General features: G+C 37.8%; 1 protein-coding gene across 1 annotated transcript in view; it reads left to right on the forward strand.

The window, feature by feature from the left end:
* LOC139131313 (solute carrier family 13 member 1-like) overlaps positions 1–21,943 on the forward strand; it is a 33,295-nt gene that overhangs the window by 1,380 nt on the left and 9,972 nt on the right. Inside the window, exon 2 of the mRNA XM_070697321.1 lies at positions 20,232–20,349. Coding sequence (XP_070553422.1) covers positions 20,233–20,349 — 117 coding nt within the window. The 5' untranslated portion in view covers position 20,232. The remainder of the gene's footprint in view (positions 1–20,231; positions 20,350–21,943) is intronic.

Below are 21,943 nucleotides of genomic sequence, written 5' to 3' on the forward strand. Positions count from 1 at the left end.
TTGAATGTTAAAAAATGTGTTGCTGTTGTTTTTTGAGGCTTTTTTTGAGAAAAAAGAAAAGCAAAATAATACATAATGACTTGATATGTTGTTTTATCATTATTGACGTGTTTATACTTGTTCACCCATTCTTGCATTCATCATTGCAATAAAATGCTGTGAAAAAATGGACCTGATGTGGCCTGCATCTGTTTACCTTCAATCTTGAAAGGCAAATATAACTTTCTGTCTTGACAACCATACCATAGTTTCAATGTTTTACTTAGTGTACCTGCTTGGTTTGTACGCAGGAAACAAGTAGGAAACAGGCTCTATAATTTTATAATTTTCAAGTGATCAGAATACAAAAGTCCTGAAAAGATAAGATAATCACAACTTCCAGTATTAGGGATACAGTCAATGTATAAATTGTATAAATTAAAATTAAAATTGTGCCTGGAGGATGTACTAAAAATACAGAAAGTTGCTTCCTAAAAAAAATTCAAGATTTTAAAGACTTTTGCAGATTTTTTTTACGCATTTGTCTTCTTATTTATTTATTTTTTATTTTGCAAACTAGTTTGAAGATTTTTTTTCCTAACTTTCTGCTCTGAAATTTTTTTTTCTGTTTTTGACCACCCCCCTGCCAAGATCTAATGGTCCATCTATTAAGTCGGATAGCGTCATACGCATTGTGTCAAGTTTTGTATACAGCTGGCATGATAAAGCGACGCAGTGATCGCACCACACATCATTTAACCATGATCTTTGCCATCGATTGTTATAGTTACGCATGATTTTTCAAACTCACAAAGTTATTTCTTTTCTGTCAGTAATGCGACGTGACTTGGGGTCAAGCCAACAGTGACATGTTGAAAAGCCTTCTTTCTTTTCAGAATAGTATAGCAATTATAGTAAAGTTTATTTAAAAGGGCCGGGGACTCACATTTTAAGAATGTCTGAAGAAACAGACTTACTCAGAGCAAAGACGATCTTGATATGTTTGACAACAGTGAAAAACAGCTGTTGCTATTCGGGATAGCAATCGATGATGTGGCCAAAAATATAAATTGTGCTGTTCCGATAACATGGTTTTCAAAATAACGTAGGTAGGTCGGCAGGATTTTTATTTTTAAATATGCATTTTTCAGGGGTTCAGGGTGGTCAAACACGGACCACAACATTTCCAGAAAAATGCATTATACATATAAAAGGGGAAAAAACATAAAAGACATCCTCGTTCAAGCAAAAATCAAATGTCAAGTAACGAACGCGTGATTTTACGAGTTTTTTCTTCCTTTTTTTTACTTCCGTGTTTACGTAGCCCTAAACAGTTTAGGGTCCGGAGGTAAAAAATAGGGTAGGTCGGGTTACCGGAACATCGCAAATTTTTTTCTGTCCGGCCTACAGTTCAAATATTGTAGACGAACCATGAAAAAAAGGCCAGAAAGACGACAGGCAAGACCGTAAAAGGGATGTTCACTAAGTCCATAAAACAATGTAAAACTCCGTCAGCGGGAAGAATTTCCAATAATTCTTGTTCTGTATGTAAAAGACGGTTAATTGCTCTGTTCCCAAAATCGAGTCAGAGTGTCAATTGCTTGACGACAGCTTGTATGTGTGTATTGCCCAGTCACGTGATAAAGCAGACCACTAGACTAAGTTCAGAGTGGAATTCATTTGTCAACAAAAATTATGCATATTCTACATAATGGAGAATGTTTGCCGGGCTAATAAATTGTATTTAAAGTATACCTTCAAAAGAAAAAGGAAGAATACTTTTTGTTTTCGTTTTAAACTAATGACTGAAAATATTATCTCGACGTTACGGTTACTATGTCTGTTTCAAATACTAAGCCCACTGTGCATAAGGAAGGCCTCTCGAAAATGAAAGCGTCATCTGGTTTTAGTAACTTAAGTCAACTGTATATGTCTTACGTCGACAACTTGAACGAAATTAGGATATGGCCATCCCATCCTGGTTTACTGTGGTTTATCTGTGGTTTTACGACTTATCCGGACACCAAACTTGCAAATTGCCCAGCAACTTCGCTGATGATATTGAGACTTTGATCAGTAATTACCAAAGCACTTCTGTAATTCACCTCAAACTTGAAACTTGATCTGGCTGCAGTAACTCCATGGGTGGCAAAGTGTAAACACAGACATCTACAGTGCATACAGTGATAGCATAAACCAATTTGAGACATGAGTTTGCACTCGAAGTATTCAACAGTGTACCCATACAAAAAATTGCTGAACAAAGTGATGAAAATGGCACAGGACAAATACAACTTGCATTGCAGTAAACCTGCCCACTGCACCAAAAATATTTCTGTAACTTCAATGGACATTATGTCTGATTGAACAGTCCTACTTAAATACTTTTTCCGCTCAATTCGTGCTGATTTAGGCACAATTATTGAACACCACTCAAACTTTCAATCACTTTCCTAAATCGACTTACACATGAAGAAATTGTAAAGGAAGCTAGAATACAGAAAAGATTTTCAATCTCTCTATCTCCATGAATGGGCATTCCTCGATCACATTTATGCTAATAATTATCTACCGTAGTCGACGTCGGGATGAGGGAGTACGAGTCGTGATTTGGACTTGTTCAGTCAACAAAACTAACACGGATTGACGCGACTGGCCTAGATAATCGGTGAAACGGGTGAAACTTTCCAGTGCAATGCAAGGCCACCAACCAGGCATGTTTATATTTATGGACATTCGAGTCGTATCAGCTAGAAGTGAGCTTAAACTCACGATTGTATCGTCTTCCCCTAAGCCTTGGCCTAAATAGCAATCAGGCATTGTGTGCCTTACACTTTGAACTATGCTTCCTATTGTCTCGTCTGAAAGGACCGTCTGTGAAGACCTCAAAGTGGTCCCTGACCTCAAAGTGGTTCCCACGTTTTCAGTTGACCTTGATTTCCTTGCAGTATGAAGCGAAATCAATACCAATATTCGAACTCAACATTTTGGATTCGTACTCGATGAAACGGGTGAAACTTTCCAGTGCAATCACAGGGGGCTCGTACTTGTTTATTTGTGTCTGTGTTTGTTTGTGTGTATGTGTTTGTGTTTGTTTATTTGTTATTTTTAATAAAATAACAGCGAAAAGCTATTTTGTTAATATTTGTCAATAAAGAGCAGTTTATTTATTTATTTGTTTGTTTGTTTGTTTGTTTGTTTGTTTGTTGATACGTGTTTCCGATGGTTAGGGTTAGGGTAAGGCTTAAGTTAGGGTTAGGGTTAGGGTTAGGCTTAAGTTAGGGTTAGGGTTAGGGTTAGACTTATTCACTCCCTCTATATATTGAGTCTCAATATATATATATAGAGGGAGTGAATAAGTCTAACCCTAACCCTAACCCTAACTTAAGCCTAACCCTAACCCTAACACTAATTTAAGCCTAACCCTAACCCTAACCATCGGAAATACGTATCAACAAACAAACAAACAAATAAATAAACTACTCTTTATTGACAAATATTAACAAAATAGCTTTTCGCTGTTATTTTATTAAAAACAACAAATAAACAAACACAAACACATACACACAAACAAACACAGACACAAATAAACAAGTATGAGCCCCCTGTGGTGCAATGCAAGGCCACCAACTAGGCATGTTTATATTTATAAACATTTGAGTAGTATCAGCTGGAAGTGAGCGTAAACTCACCATTGTGTTGTCTTCTGCTAAGCCTTGACCTAAATGGCAGGAATAAGGCATTTTGCGCCGTGCACTTTGATATATGCTTCCTATTGTCTCGTCTGAAAGGACCGTCCGTCCCCTGCAACGAGGTTCAGATGAAGGCTTCAGAGCATGAAATTTGATAATAACAGAAATGCCCGGTACAAAGTGACCCGTGTTAGAGGAGCTGTACAACAACTTGATTGCAACCTCAAGGAGTAAGGCTGCGTTCACAAAAAAACGGTTAGGGGGGGGCTTGAGGAATTCAGGGTGGGGATTCGAAAATTTTGGGGGTAGTGGAGGGGGGGACTTGAAAATTTTGCTCTACCTGTAGGGGGGACTTGAAAATTTTTGGGTCCCTTTGAGTTTTACATTTTCCAATTCCAAGTTTTTGTAGGTAATTCAATGAAAAATTAATACCATTTTTATGTCATCAAAATGTTGTAATGTTTGTAATAATTTAACAAAATCTAGAACCATTTTGTCACATTTCATGACTTTTATCTTGAAAAAAAATCTAAACGTGTGATTTGTCGTAAAAAACAAACGAGCCTCGTGACAAGGCAGAAGCTGCAACTGTCTAATGATTTCTGCAATATTTCTATGCAATATAACAACTACAGTTTCTTGCTATCTCCCTACAGCAGGCTCAAACACACTATATTTATTTTGTCGACAAAGCCTGTATATATAAATATAAATATGTATTTGGTGATACTTTAATTGGAGTCAAGACTGACAGTCTATGGCGCGTAATCAAGGCCAATATTCTAACTCCCCATTTTCAACTATACAACTCGACATTCAACATTCAAACTCCCCATTTTCAACTATACAACTCGACATTTAACATTCAAACTCCCCATTTTCAACTATACAACTCGACATTCAACATTCAAACTCCCCATTTTCAACTATAAGCTTACAACTCAACATTCAACTATCGAACTCAACATTTGGGATTGCTATTCCCCATTTTCAACTTTCGAACTCCACATTTTCAACTCTCGAACTCAACATTTAGGATTCGCATTCTCCCTAGGCATCCCTAACTTGCTTCATTGTAGTTACCCACGTTTTTCCTTCTGGGCTATACTACGTCAGAACGCGTCATAGATACGTCACATGACGTTTCGGAGTTTTAGAGTTATTCCTATGTGATGTTCTAGAGGGTCCAAAAATATGGACTGGAAACACTTGTGATGCTATCAAGATTTACCGCCGACCTCCGCCATCACGTAGGCCTAATTCGGTCGCTATCATGTCGTCTAATCAAGAGCATGCATGCGTGGCTCGCCATGGCTTATTTTAAAATTAACAACTCGCTTATTAATTTCCACACTATTACAGCCAAAACACAACTCAAACACTAAACTAGCCCTGCATGGCAGGGCTTAGCCCTGCGTACGATGCTGTGTGTTCCGCTACAGCTAATCGCCTGGTGAGCGTGGCGATTAGCTGTAGCGGAACACACAGCATCGTACGCAGGGCTAGGCAGGGCTGTGTGTTAGGCCGCGTTCAAAAAAAGTGGTGAGGGGGGGGGCTGGAGGAATTCAGGGGGGGATTCGAAATTTTTTGGGGTAGTCGAGGGGGGGGACTTGAAAGTTTTGCTCTGCCTATAGGGGGGGGGGACCTGAAAATATTTTGACTCCCAACATTTTGATGTCGTCCAATGGTTCTAATGTTAGTAATAATTGAACAAAATCTAGAACCGTTTTGTCATATTTTATGTCTTTAATCTCAAAAAAGTCTAAAAATGTATGAATGCCATTAAATTTTCGTAGAACAAGTTGGCCTTGTAATGGGGCAGGAGCTACAACTGTTGATAATTTTTCAATATTTCTATGCAATGTATCAAACACAGTTTCTTGGTGTCTCTCTACAGCATGCTGCTGAAAAACACAATATTCAGTTTGTCAACAAAGCCCGTTTGTCTAAATATTGGTGATAATTGAATGATGCAAATGCACGGTACACGTAGGGTGTGTTGGCAAGCTGAATACTGGATAGCTCAACATTCTGTAGGGAGTAGAACAAGAACACAATTGTATAAACTGAACAAAAATATTGTCAAAATAAAAAGTTAATACAACTACTGCCCTGCTACTACATACTGGCAGTGACAGTGATATATGTAGCTCTGACTCTGATGTAGTTTAAGAAGAGTTTCGGTCATAAGACACACAATTGACAGTGAAACATACATCTACTTGTACACAAGATTCAGCCAGAGAGCAACGCATAGAAGACTAGGGGACTAACAGTTACCATGGATATTTGAATTCTGGCATATGAGAAGAATCAAATATTAGAGAAAAAAGATGGGGTCACCATACTTGATCTTATATAAATGTACGATGAAAAGTCAGTTTTTCTAAAATCACTTAAAATCAATATATAAAACCATTCATTTCAAGTTCATGCAGTGAATGAAATTTTCACATCTCATTGTACCAATAACACAAAAGTAAAACTTTGAACAGTAAAGACTCTAATTTAAATGGAAAAATGTGTGACTAAATGGAATCTTTTATTTTTTATCAAATTTGCCATTATTGCACCCAAAATTTCTGAGATTAAAACATTAATTTCATGGAATATTTTAACCTTCCAGTATTGTCAATTTTGTAAAACATTTTATAAGTGGCATCTAAGTTGTACATATGTCTTGTACGTTTGAAAAAAAAATTCTCGGTAGGTCACTGTGCTCATTTTTTCACAATTTGGTTAAACGTAGCTAGGAATACACAATTTTCATACTCTCTCATGATTGTCATTTTGTGTGCTTTTCAGCTGGTGCCATTGAACTGGCCACAGTTGGATATACTCAAGTCGGCTTAGACTGAGAAATCCAAAAAGTTCACTGATGCATTTAAAAATGAATCAATTTAAGAACTTGCCCTACTAGGTATATGGCTCTACAACCTGCTGATGAGAGGTAGTGTTGAACATTTGCGTGCAGAACGACACATTACATGTTTTTTTTTACTCTGCGTGCATTCCTAATTAATATGCGGCTATATGGTATTTGGGGGGGGACTTGAAAATTTTTGAGGGTATCGAGGGGGGGACTTGAAAATTTTTGAGGGTATTGAGGGGGGGATCTGAAAAAAAATAAGATTTCAATCGCGATTCCTCCAGCCCCCCCCCCCTCACCATTTTTTTTGAACGCGGCCTTACCGGCGTTATACGGCCTCCAACCACATGTAGTGGGAGGCCGTATAACGCCGGTAACACACAGCCCAGTGCAATGCAGAGCTAACACTAAACACACCAAACCACATACAAGACGAGATGGCTGATGAGTGAAGCCACTTTCCCTTTATTACACCGTGACCACTATGTTCAACATCATGTATTTCACGTTGAGCGGCTTGCACCAGCTGGACAATACGCTCACTACACATTCAAATGCCACTTAGGCCTAACTGTGACAAAAGTCTAACAAGACTCTCACACCTACGTAACACATCTCCCCGTCTGTCGGGCTGGTCAAGGTCAAGTAGCAGCCTAGACAAACTACCAATGACGTGGTCACGAACAAACTCGGTGTCGTCCGTGTTCAAAAGTAACTGCGAGGTCACCGTGTGTTTGGGACTCCCTAACAAAGTGATAAGTAGTTTCATGTAAAATGACACCGACGATTTTTTGAAGACGTATTTGACTATATGTATGCTAATTTTGGCTTGTGTTCGCTGGCTTGTGGTCTAGGGGGACCTATGGCTTCGATAGTTGAAAATGCGGCATTGTATAGTTGAAAATGGGGAGTTCGAAAGTTGAAAATGCGGCATTGTATAGTTGAAAATGGGGAGTTCGAAAGTTGAAAATGCGGCATTGTATAGTTGAAAATGGGGAGTTCGAAAGTTGAAAATGCGGCATTGTATAGTTGAAAATGTGGAGTTTCAATGTTGAATGTCGCTTTGTATAGTTGAAAATGGGGAGTTTGAATGTTGAATGTCGAGTTGTATAGTTGAAAATGGGGAGTTAGAATATTGGCCTTGATTACGCGCCATAGGACAGTCAGTTGTCAGTGATACAAATGCATGGTACACATACATAGGCTGTGATAGCAAGCTGAATACTGGACAATTCAACATGCTGTAGGGAGTAGAACAAGAACGCAGTTGTAAAACTGAACAAAAATATTGCCAAAATTATCAAAGTTATTACAGCTACTGCCTACGAGTAGTGTCACTATCAGATACTACCCTGCTACTGCAGTGTCACTGTCACTGCATACCTGAACAGTGACAGAGACAGCTCTGACTCTGATGTACATTGTAGTTGAAGAAGAGTTTTGGTCAAATGACACTCATGACAGTGAAACTCACTTGTACACAAGATCAGGCCAGAGAGCAACACATGGAAGAAAACGTAGAAATGTTTGAATTCTGGCATATGAGAATAATCAAATATTAAAGAAAAAAGATGGGGTCACCATGCTTGATTTTCAAAATTTTCACACTCTTATTATAAAATGATACAGAAGTAAAACTTTGAATAGTAAAGACTAAAGGAAAAAATATGTGACCAAATGGAATTATTTATTTTTTAACCGAATTTGCAATTATCACACCCAAAATTTCAGAGATTAAAACATTTATATGATGGAATATTTTAACCTTCCGGTATTGTCAATTTTGAGTAGCATCTAATTCATATAGGTCTTGTAGTTTTGAAACAATTTTTGGTAGGTCACTGTGCAATACGGCAATTAGCCAGAATTCACAATTTTCCTACTCTCTCATGATTGCATTTTGTGTGCTCTTCAACAGGAGCAATTGACCTGGCCAGAGTTGGATTAACTAAAGTTGGCTTTTAGACCAATAAATCTAAAAAAATTCACTGATGCATTTAAAGAACTTGCCTTGGGAATATGACTATACAAAGTGCTAATACAGGTAGTGTTGAACACCTGTGAGCAGAACGGCGCAATACATCTTTATTTTTTCTGCGCTGACATCCTTTACAAAATGCGGCCTGTGATAGTTTTTGGGGGGGGGACTTGAAAAATTTTGACCATATAGAGGGGGGGGCATTTGAAATTTTTTTAGGGTACTTAGGGGGGATCTGAAAAAAAATAAGATTTCAATCGAGATTCCTCCAGCCCCCCCTAATCGTTATTTGTGAACGCAGCCTAAAGACTGGCCGCAAAGACAACACATTGAAGAAGGCGGTGGTTCCCGATAAACGATCACACGGTTTAAACTTCCTTTGAGCAAAGCGATTTTTTAGCAATTAGTTATGTTGAATTTTTATAACAGAATCTCTGCTATTCAACATTCAAAAACTCCTTGACAAATCGCGGCCAACCTGTTTACCGCAACGAGATTTCAATAAAGGAATTTGAAAATAGACTTTCTGTTAATTTTTCTTGTACGCTAAAATAATATAAAATAATAAATAATATTGAAATATACTCATATTTCTATTTCCTAGTTTCAATATCAGCGTATGATTTGAAAATGTCCATAATGGTAATAATGTCGTGGCACTTTGCGGCCACTTCATTTTCTAATTTAGGTATTCAATTAAAAAATAGAATGAAGGGTAATTATCAAATTTCAATTATTTTAGGCGAGCAGATGAAGCGCATTTGGCCTTTTTTTAATTATATTAGATTTTGCCTAAAGTTAAAGAGTGAGAAATAAGTAAAAAGCCTTGTGAGGATGGTACATTGCGGCCAATAAGAATTTTGCTGGGAAAGCTTCATTCGATATTTGAAAATCCTATCTTTTTCAAAATTCTGTTTAACTAATACAATCCGTGGCACTTTGCGGCCACTCCATTTTCTAATTAAGTATTCAATTAAAAAAATAGATAGAATGAAGGGTAATTATCAAATTTTAAATATTTTAGGCAAGCAGATGAAGCGTATTTGGCCCTTTTCTAAATATATTAGATTTTGCCTAAAGTTAAAGTGTGAGAAATAAGTAAAAAGCCTTGTGAGGATGGTACATTGCGGCCAATCAGAATTTTGCTTGGAAAGCTTCATTCGATATTTGAAAATCCTATCTTTTTCAAAATTCTGTTTAACTAATACCTATTTATTTTCCTTTTAACTTTCCAAAAGTCGTTTGTCAAATCGCATTTCACTTTATCAATGTCCGAATGGCCATATGCTATGTTGAAAAGCAAACTGCAAATTCGATCCAAAATCCTAATTTCTATTTGAGTTCAGGCGTGGTCTATTAGAATTCCCCCTGATGTAAATGATGGACATTTCGAAACAGCCAATCAGATTGAGCCAAACAGTGACAAGATGACGATTGACATATCACTTAAATATTTCAACAAAGTTTTACTTTCCTTTGTCAATGTTTTTTTAATTGAATTGAATTTTCGGTCAATGTCAAATGTGCTTTCTCCCTCCAACCAAATAGTAGGTAGCAACATTATGAATGGTCATCAGCAGTGCAGTGAATTTCACGGCGTGTGTACTGAGGGATAGCCAACAAATCACAAAAGTTTGTGACATACTCTGCGCGTTGAATGTTTTGTTAAACCATGGAGCTTGTCCGTTTCTAGCTCCAGGGTTAAACGTTTTGCTACTTTCCTTTCCTTGGCTAGACCTGTCCCATACCAAAATTACATACCTCAGTGGCTGTGCGCGCCGCGAGCATTACAGGCGCCGACGTAGTTGAAAAGTGCTGTCAACTATGGCGGTGCCTGTGGCGAGCATGGTCAAAGTGAAAGTTATAAGCGAATTAGTTCTGCATGGCAGGGCTGTGTGTTCCCGGCGTTACACGGCCTCCCACCACAGCCCTGCAGACTGATATAGAAAGAACCGCTGGTCCACCTGCAGAAACACGGCGGGCAGTTTATCCGCCGAAAACAGCCGATTTTGAATCCAAAACTTGCATTGATCTTCGTTATCGAGCACGCCCACCTCGCCTGGGTACACGATGTGCCCAGCCGCGCTTTTAAACTTACGCAAAGCCTAATTTTCTCTCTCTATGCGAGGGAAGCATTCGTAACCGCCACCATTGTTATTGTCATTCAACCCATGAGCACTCGGGCGAAAACCAGCCTGGCTAACAAAAGAGCATCGCGATGTTGCACACTGTAATAAATATCATTTCTAACCACCACTCAGCTTTGTACAATCTACGATGATCATTTTCTGTTGACAAAATAATTTTCTTTTTTTCTCCTCAGGATTTTATATATTTCACAATTTTCTCTTGTTCCACTCCTCTCAGAACGCGACCGTCGACTTTAGAAGCTCTATATCGCGCGATGCTCTTTTGTTAGCAAGGCTGGTTTTCGCCCGAGTGCTCATGGGTTGAATGACAATAACAATGGCGGCGGTTACGAATGCTTCCCTCGCATAGAGAGAGAAAATTAGGATTTGCGTAAGTTTACAAGCGCGGCTGGGCACATCGTGTACCCAGGCGAGGTGGGTGTGCTCGAAAACGAAGATCAATGCAAGTTTTGGATTCAAAATCGGCTGTTTTCGGCGGATAAACTGCCCGCCGTGTTTCTGCAGGTGGACCAGCGGTTCTTTCTATATCAGTCTGCAGGGCTGTGGTGGGAGGCCGTGTAATGCCGGTAACACACAGCCCTGCCATGCAGAGCTAGCCAACCGCCAGCCGTCACCGATGCTATTGTATCAGTGACGGCTGGCGGTTCGCTTGCATTGAATCAAGAGCCTTGGAATCAACCGCTCTAAGACACTGTACATATATTACATGTAAATTAAATTGTAATGCGACGTCTTCGTCGGAGAATTATGTTTTATTTAACGTGCATATCAGCAAGCATGGAGTGTTTGGATCTGGTGGTCATGTCATTGTTTTGACTCTAAGTCTGACCTCCCGCCAGACAATGTTCCAACTTCATGAACTTCGTAGAGTAAGCTTAGATTTTTTGGTGGTCGGCTGATGTTACCCATTCAGCAGATGATCACAGCTGTGTATTGCACTCAATTTCAAAAACCAACGGTTGAACGTTGAACTGAGGTTGAACAGCTTAACAGTCTCGATGTTGACTTGACCGGCATGATATTTCTGGATAGGACAACTTCCTGTGGCTGAATACAACTAATTTTGCCACCAGAGTAGTTGTATGGGCACGCAATGCTACAACAGTGGAGAAACTGAATAATTAAATCATGTCAATCCCTTCATTTCTGTCAGAAATACTTCCAAAAGACGTACAAGAACAGGCTGATTCGTAATTAGGCGGTGAACTGAATTATGATTAGCCTAATCGTAATATTCACGGGAATGCTTAGACATGTATCTAGCTGTGGAAACACAGCTACCTGTTGCAATGTTGGCGGGGTAGCGTGTGTCGCTATGCGGGTCATAAAAAGGTATTACCCGCATAGTGACGCACGCTACCCTGCAAACGGATAGCTGCGTTTCCACAGCTAACATGTATCAATTTAGATGCCATGATAACTCATCTCATGCTCCGCCTCTCCTTAGCATAGACCACACCCAAACTCAAATAGGAAATGGGAAAATGGGAAATTGGAAATTAGGTTGCAGTCGCCAATTTCCACTTGCAGTTTTGAAAGGTGAACACGGCACTGCACAGAGTTACCTTACATAAATGAAAATAGGCACGTTTCTAAGATAACTAGCATTTACGATGACGTGTACAAATGAAATACTGATTGGCCGCAAAGTACCATCCTCACAAGGGTTTTTACCAATTTCTCATATTTTCACCACCGTTGAGAATTTGTTCATTTCGAAAAGGACCAAAATGCGCTTCATCAAAGTGAAGAAACGTTTAAAAATTGATTATTAGTCTAATTTCTATTTTCTAATGGAATACCTAAATTAGAAAATGGAGTGGCCGCAAAGTGCCACGGATTGGTAATTCCGGATAGCAGATTGAGGCCAACCCAATGTCTTGTTCATTCATCAACCTGAAGTAAATTGAAAATAAGAAATACAGTCTATTTGCTATTTTCAATTTGGTGCAGATATGCGCAGTAGCATGTTGCGTCACTGACACAGACATCAAAGAGGGCGCGTCGTACCTTTATTACATGCCTCGACGTCAATGTTTAGTAAGCCCGATCTCCATGGGCCAGATCGTGATTTTGTGCTATACCAATGCACATCGTTGGGGGCGCCCGCGTCCCTCAGAGTCCAGTTTTTAACTCTCTGCGGGACGTTCCCTCAGAGTCCCATATTTTACACAGTGAGGGACGTCCCTCAGAGTGCCATAAATTACAGTTTGCGTGTCCCGCACTATGTCCCTCACTCCTCCGTTTTTGATACCTCGAAATATCTGATTTTCATGAATAAAATTTGTTTTGATAGGCATACTTCAACAAGCATTTTGATATATATGTTGTTTCCTAAAGAGGTGGCTATTTCACAGATCGAAATGACCTACTTTAGGCCTGAAGAAGTATTCTGTGGTTGTTGTATTTAGATTCGGTGACCATGCACCCCACCCATCCCTAGACATTATTCATCTCGCAGTTTGTAAGTCGCAGATCGATTGTGGGCCTGCCTGCGAGATGTGACAGTGAAGTCGCAGGTCGCAGTTTGACAAACACGCAGGACGCAGGTCGCTGTTGTGAAGTCGCAGGTTACACCTAGGTCTAAATACCGAGGTCTCAGGTCGTATGTCGCATGTCGTGACCGGATTTCCATAATAATATATATATAATTGTTACACTGTAAGTTACATTCATCGACACATCAGCCCGCTGGTGGATTCTTATATTTGGTGCCAGATTTTCTCTTGATAATAGTGTCATAAACTCGATGGTGGGGAAAATAGATACCCAAGCGTGTACCCAATATTGCAGAAAAGCATGTGTAGCATATGTAGGAAAGTATATTTAAGTCTTTTTCAAAGTACGGTTATGAACAAAGTTAAAACACAAGTCAATACGACCAAGTGGATAGAAAGATTTCATGTTGGTGACCTAAAAAAATTCTTTCAATTGACCTTCAAAATTACAGACGATACTGCCCTGCAAAGCTTTCAGTACAACATTCTTACACGTACAATAGCTACCAATAAATTGTTAAAAATATGAAATGTAATCACACATGACAAATGTACTTTTTGTAATGAATGGGTGGAAGACATAGTCTATCTTTTTTTTTAGTGCAAATATATTCTTCAATTTTGGAGTGATGTAGAATCGCTTTTGCTGAAAAATTGTAATATTTCAATATTGCAGAAAAGCCTGATTTTTAGCTCACGTGTTAACACACGGGGGTTAATGTCGCAGCGATGTTTGTCTGTCTGTCTGTCTGTCTGTCTGTGCGCCCGATATCTCAAAAACAGCTCATAAGATCAGATTCAAATCTGGTACATAGATTCAGTTTGCAAATGGCAAGAACTGATCAGTTTTTGGTGGGTGTGGCTTGCTTACTTTTTGCTCATTGCATAATTAATGATTTTAGAAAAAACGCCTCTACATTGAGAACGACTGCAAACAATTTGATTAAATTTGCTACAAATGGTGATCACACTAAGATATATCAGCAATGGAAACCATTAAGGGGTGACATGAAAGATAGTTGCTAATTTGCATATTTAATTAACTTTCCTAATTAGGGATATATATCTAATTTGACTTGATCAAAATTGACCAAACTTGGATTGCATATTGAAGATACTATGATTTAACATTATTGAAAGTCATTAAGCATTTTAACTTAAACCAATTCCTGATTTGCACATTTAATGAACTTTCCTAATTTGGGATATATACCTGAATTGACTTGACCAAAATTTACCAAACTTGGTATGTATATTGAAGGTACTATGATACAACATTCTTGAAAGTCATTAAGCACTTTTACATCAGCCAATTCCTAATTTGCATATTTAACGAACTTTCGTAATTAGGGATATATATCTAAATTGACGGGACCGAAGTTGATGCAACTTGCTATATACATTAAAGATACTATGATACAACGTTATTGAAAATCGTTAAGGATTGTCTCTTCAGCCAAGTCCTTATTTGCATTTTCAATTATCTTTTCTAATTACGGATATATACTGGGATTTACTTCATCAAAGTTGGCGAAACATGCTATTTACATTGATTAATGTACCAGGTTAAAACAATATTGAAAGTCGTTTCACATTTTCATGTCAGCTAGTTTATAATTTGCATATCTAATGAGCTTTCACAGTTTGGCATATATAGCTTGAAGGAAAAGGTAATTACGTACACTTGCTATATAATGTGGTGATACAATGACAGCAGTCAAAGAAATTTAATATTTTTATTGATTAGAATTAATCTGCGGTGAACATTGTTTATTATGTTGATCATAATACTTTCAATGAAGTCAAAAACACGTGGCAAAGGTTCAAATTTACACATAACTGCAATATATCATGAAACACGTGAGCATTTCAGTTCATATCTGGAAAACACGGAAAAGGGTTACATTTTGCAAACGTTTATCCATTAATTGGTTAGAATACCACTTTGAAATATGGTAAATAATTTTTTAGACGTACAGCCATTCCAGCACCGAGCTGAAAATGTGTCTAATGTTACTTAGGACATCATTATGTATACTCTTTTCCCAAAATTTGTCTTGTTGTTCCAGACTGTAGCGGTCAGCTGTTAGACAACAACAAAGACTACATTGATGTGTCAAGACAGTGTCATTGGTCTATATAACGTTAACATGGTTGAAACTGTATTTGCAATTATCTCACTCACACTTAGATTTAATGCCAGTAAGGGGTGTTTTGAAAATTTTGCGGAGAAAGCATGGGTACCAAGCTTTTCGTGTGCCAACACCGCGTACCGGGGTTATATGAAAGAGCCTCTCGCATGCAAAAATAGTCAGCTATGTATGAGTCAATAAATTTATCGAACCAAACGGATGCCTGGGAGAGATGCTTTCTTCTCGGTACAATTTGTCAAAGTCCCCACCTGTTGCCAGGGCCTGGTTGGGACGGGGCAAACATCTCAGACTGTCGACAGTCCCTTGTGAGTTTTGTTATGGTCTCAAGCACTTACAGGATTGGGGTGGTTGTGGTGGGGCCCGGGGCTGCAAGCGTAGAGCCGAAGGCGCGAGTCGGGAATGCCGTAGGCATGATGGCGAATGCTTACGGCTTGCGCCATGCATTGACCCTCAGATTCAGCCGTGTCAAGCCCTACAGCAGCGACGAAAATGCGCAAACGACTGTCGACAATCTCAACAAATTTAACGTTTTCTTCGTTATCAAGAGTTTCAGATTTTTGGCCCCATTTTTATAGCAGGATCATTACTTTTTGTGCATGCCATGCGCATACTAAATTAAGTTTCGGTTGGCTATGGAGGGACAAAGATCACGTGCTCTAATAATTCAAACTTGAATAGGAGATGACATATTTTGATCTGCCTTCTTTCGTTTCGAACTTTAATACGCGCGCCAGCATGTGCCACTTTTAACAAGGTTCAGTGTTTGAAGTCCAAATTCTGTCCATTCCGCGGGATAATTTTTGATACACTTTTGTTAAAATGTAATCCTAATAACGTCGAACTCCCTTTGCTGTCTAGGTTAGCGGCGCCAAATGTCATTGCGCATGTCTGCACCAAATTGAAAATAGGAAATTGCCTGCATTTCCTATTTGAATTTACGTCGGCCTAATAAGGAAGCGTTCAGTTATTACGGCCGGGGGTGGGCCGGCAAAATCCGGGGGTTCACCATAAATTTGAAAACTGCAAAGGGGGGTCATGTATTTTTCAAACAGCACAGAGAGGGGGTCACTTAATTTTTTTAAGTATCCGTCCCCTCGAAAAGCAGTTTCATTGTTCAAAAATGTTCCGGGAGATAAAATAATTCGCTGCATGATTCCATTCTGTGAAGTCATGTAACTTTAAATCTGAACAAAAGTATAATTCTTTGTCATAATAGTCTATCATATGAACATCTTGCCTTGGCAACTCTGAGGCTTGTCTTATTGTAAATCGAGTTCACTGAGGGCAATGAACAATTCCTTTCACTTACATATTAGAGTTATAGCAAGTTTTTTCAGGGAAAAAAATTAACACAGTTACCTGTAGACTACTAGTACCATTAAAAGTGAAATTATACTTTTAGCTGAAATTCCGATATCATAATTATGGTCCACATCTGAACTTTCAAATACCCTATTTGAATCAAGTACATTTGTATCAACTGTCCAACACCTATAAAAGGACAGATGAAGTTAATTTAGCATTGTAAAAAAAATATTCACAGTTTTATCATAGGCTCCCATGTATAGTGGATACACATTTTCGGTGAAATTCCAAAGTCATTTTTGTACACATACCAGTTGTAACAACTTCATTCCAATTAAGTACATTTATGTCAATTATCAAACGTCTATAAATACACACTCAGATTTAGCTAAATTTGTATTGGAAAAAGAGAACTCATAGTTTCCTCACAGACTACTTTGTACAGTGAATCTACATTTCGAAGAAATTCCAAAATCCAATTCTTGCACCCACATCCATTGTAACTACCCTAGTCTAATCAAGTACATTAAGATGAATTATCAAATGTCTGTCAGTATACAGATTTAGCTTGTTTTGTATTGGAAAAAAATTATTCATAGTTTCCTCATAAACTACCATGTATAGTGAATCTACATTTCGGTGTAATTCCAAAATCAAATTTCTTGCACACCCATCCACTTGCAACCAACCTAGTCTAATTGGTACATTAAAATGAATCATCAAACGTCTATAAATACACAGATTTAGCTTGTTTTGTATAGGGAAAAAATTATTCATAGTTTCCTCATAGAGTCCCATGTATAGTGGATGAACATTTTCAGTGATATTCCAAAATCACATTTCTTGTACACAAAATATGCACCTGTAACCATCAGATTCTAATCAAGTACTATTATGTTAATCATTCAACGTCTGTATATGCACAAGTATAGCAAGTTTTTCATTAGAAAAAAAATATTCACAATTTTATCATAGGCTCCCATATGTAGGGGAAGACCATTTTCTGTGAAATTCCAAAGTCAAAATTTTGTACACATATCAGTTATAACAACCCTATTCCAATTAAGTACATTATGTCAATTATCAAATATCTATAAATGCATAGATATTGCTAGTTTTGTAAAATAATCAATAAAAAGAAGATACACAAGAAACCCAGATCCTCAGCCGAAAATGAGAAAGGCAAAATGATCCTCGGACTGGCAAGAGGTAGGGCAAACAAAACAATTACAATTAATAACCTGACATAGAACATTGAACAAGGAGACAAAAAACATAAAGACAAAAACCATATTCGCTAGAAATCAAAATTAAACAGAAAAGAAAGAACCTGTGCAAAACAAAAGCAATTCTGTATAGTACAGATGTACATCTGTTTAGGCTGGTAAATTTACATTATACAATTATATTAAGTAGTTGCACTTAACCTGTTATGAATTAACATTTTTGGAAGAAGACAAAATTGAAGATTCACACCATGATGGTTCATCTTTGGCATGAAATAGGCAATAGCTAGAGATAAGGTATAGTTTACTGATATCACGTATCAGTTTTGTATTGAAAAGTATTACATAGTTTTCTCATAGACTACCATGTATAACGAATCAACATTATCAAGAGCTAATTATCAATTAAATCCAAGTTTCAAAATATTGTACCACATGTTTGCACAAAGAAATTGTCATCCACCCGTAATATCTGTTCAATCCCTTTCAGGGGGAATTTCAAAATTGTAGGAAGTCAGAGGGGGAAATTTGATCGTTAACACATTGTGATTTTGTAAAGTGGGGTCATTTGATAAAATCTGAGAATCTTTTTTCGGATTCTATTGCCCACCCCCACCCCACCACCCCCACCACCCCCGCGCGCCTCCAGAGGTGTTTGTGTGTGCAGCTTTACTCAAACAATGGGGGGTCATGAAATTTCTGTCATCTTAAAAGAATGAGGGTCATCAACATTTTGGTGTAATGGTAGGGGGTTAACTTATTTTCACTGATGCACAGGAAGAGTTTGCCGGCCCACCCCCGGCCATAACAACTGAGCTCTCCCTATAGCTGGACAGAGCGTTTGGCCGCTTTTGCCACGCAGTAGCACCACTATGCTTATTTCGAAATGATAAACTGATGTTGAAAATAGAAAATAGAAATAGGGGTATATTCCAATATGCGACAGATTTTAATTTACCACAAAAATCAACAAAAATCTATTTTCAAATTCTTTTATTGAAAACTTGTTGTAGTAAACAGTTGGCCGCTATTTGTCACGGATCACACAAACCATAACTTATCGTCTGCGAACAGTAGCTGCAACAACGAGCCATCAGGGAGCTTTAAAACTCCGTGGCACATTTCGGCCAACCAATAAACCAATTTGCATCTTCAACCATAATAGGGCTAATTGTCACTTTTCAGATGGTTTAATCATCTTGATTATTTAATTTTAGGTCTATTTTTGAATTTAAAAATTTTCGACCCAAGATTGAAATGCAGGAAATAGGTATATATACTGCTGTGAGGATGGCACTTTGCGGCCATCCAAAGTTCCGTCTGATAAATTCTATTTCCAACAATACACTATTTCCGTTTCTTAAATTTCCAATATACTAAATGCCTGATTTCCCCATTTCATTTGGGGCGAGGCTCAGTATCTTTTGATACTATGGCGGAAATAACTATCAAATTGGAATTGGACCGATGTCCCAAAAAGTCGGTTCAAATTCGGTGAGTTTTTTATGTTGCCTAATTACAGAAAATTACTTATTCAATATGTAAAGGGGCTAATAACTAGTATGTCACACTCACCAAACTTTCTGCATAAGTAATAAATGTACCTCAGAAGTCCGGTCATATTAATTGCATTCAGTTTTAATGCAAGGCAAAATTAGCATAATTCGCCATGTATGTAAATGAGATAACAGATGAGTACGCCATGCCTACGCGACGTTATTCATATAAAACATCAACGGAGTTATTACTATAATTTCAAAGTCACACTATGTCCACGGACTCTTCAGACGTTGCACGACAGTTTGATATCATTACTTTTGAGAATTTGTCTCATTATAATGCAAGCTACAGCTTCCACGAACCAATCAAATCTAGATCGACCCACGAATATATGAATACAAAAGTTCATCAGTAATCGCTGTTTTTGAGTCATGAGAGGAATAAAATATTCTGTCTTATAGAGGCGATTTCATGTGACCAAATGGGATATCGAGGGAAATGTGCATGATATGCTCTAGTTTCGTAGAGACTTTAGGTATTTTTAAGCAAATCAATAAATTGTGGTTTTCATAAATGAGAAACGCTTTGCGTCCTTTTTGCCGTTAATGGACAAACAGTGCAATAGTTGTAAATCAAACTATTTGTATTTTGGAATCTACGATATCTACATTATACGAGCCTAAATATTCATATTATGATATATCTATTATTTATTATAATAGTCACTTAATCCCGTCATTTCTGCCAACGATATATATATATATATATATATATATATATATATATATATATATATATATATATATATATATATATATATATATATATATATATATATAACGACACAAAGTGCATTAATTTTCCCTTTGCTATATTCTCAGTATGAAGATGAGGTCTAGAATAAAGACGTTTTTCCTGGTACTGTGGGCTCTACGTGGTTTGTTAGTAATGATTCTCACACCAATTATATTGTGTCCTCTGCTCTTGATTGGAAGTGTGGTAAGTTATAACAACCTGCAATAAATGTTCAAGACAGAACAGGCTAAGTTGACAATACCTTTGGTATCTCAAAATCTCACAATTCTTTAACGGTCTCCACCTGGTCGGCATTAATTTTGAAACATGTGAAGAATGTTACTGATGTTGATTTTTTTTCAGGGTCCTGTTTTCGTGAAAAAATCTATCGGCAATGCTTGCGAAAAAGTTGAGGGATCGATCAACGTCATCTGAAAATAATGCGCCATCTTGCAGCAATCGATACAGATTGTTAGAAGCACGAATGTGCATATGTCTCATTTGTAAACATAAAGAGAAAAGTATTTATTGTCATTCATGTCCCCTAAAACTGACAAACTTGCAGAATTATAAGGTACATGTCTAAAAGGATTGTATGGTATGTAGCAAGGAAACTGCGCGCAATATTCAGTCTCAAAAAAGATGCAAGTCTTGACTGTTTACTTTTTGAACTACTAGAATTATGACATTTGTGGCTTACAGGAAGAATGCAGTATAGAAAATTGTTATTCTCTTTAGCAAGACTGATTACTCAAATTGCTCGAATGGAGAATCTGAAGAATGTTATATTTCGGAAGTCGGATATTGTCAGTACAAAACAAACAAAAAACGGGAAATGAAAACACGAAGCCATTGAATCACCCTTGCAAGAAACCTAGGATGAGAAACAGACCTATAACTAGTCTTGTCTACCCTTTCTGCCAAGGTCAACTGTTCATAAAATTATAAAAATTCTGGCTTCTCCAGAACCAATAGAATGTACAAAATGTCAATTTTTTGTTGAAGATTGCTTAACCCATTCGTTAATGGTTCAAGTGCTTTGTAAACATGTGAGTGGGTGAACGCAATTATATGTGCTCTGTTTTTATATGAAACGTGTGAGTTTGGTGACGGCGATGAGTGGAGCGAACGCGATAGAGGGGAGTTTCACCCGGTATCACAGGTGAATCCGGCAGAAACTAACTCACTACTGCGCAGACTCAAAGGTAACGCGTCCGATAGCACGGAAAACCTGATGACCTTGCCTGCCAAATTCTTATTAGGTTTTTATGAAAATAGAAGAGACTCAAGGAGGGCTTTTGCAAATGATTTTATTTTTTTTTAAATTCACCAACTTGAACAAAGTATAAGTTATAACGTGTTTGGACTGCGGCAAACTGTCTGGCTCAATGAGTAAACAAAGCACTAAAGTTTGAATTGTGCCAGGCACGATCAGCAATCAGATCCATGTGTTGCCGCCTGGCGACAAATAGAACAAAGTGGAAATGGTAGGGTCACTGCATGATTATCGGCGTTTTCCACCTCAATAAAACAAGAAAGAAAATTACAGGCTTAATTGTCAAATTGCATTCCTTTCACTGTTTCAAAGTAGATCGCGCCTCGAGGACACATATTCGGACTCCCAACCTTTTACAATTCTTTTCTGATATACCACCTGTGGGCCCGGGTATTCATTTTAAAGCTCTTGGTGTAAGAAAACTTTTCCCCGGCTTAGTTTTTCGAAATTCGAATATTTTATTTCTCCATAGAGTTAACGCAGCGATGGCGGCTATTTTGAATATTAAATATCGGTAAATCT

Source organism: Ptychodera flava, chromosome 4 (assembly GCF_041260155.1).
Source record: "Ptychodera flava strain L36383 chromosome 4, AS_Pfla_20210202, whole genome shotgun sequence".
NCBI lineage: Eukaryota > Metazoa > Hemichordata > Enteropneusta > Ptychoderidae > Ptychodera > Ptychodera flava.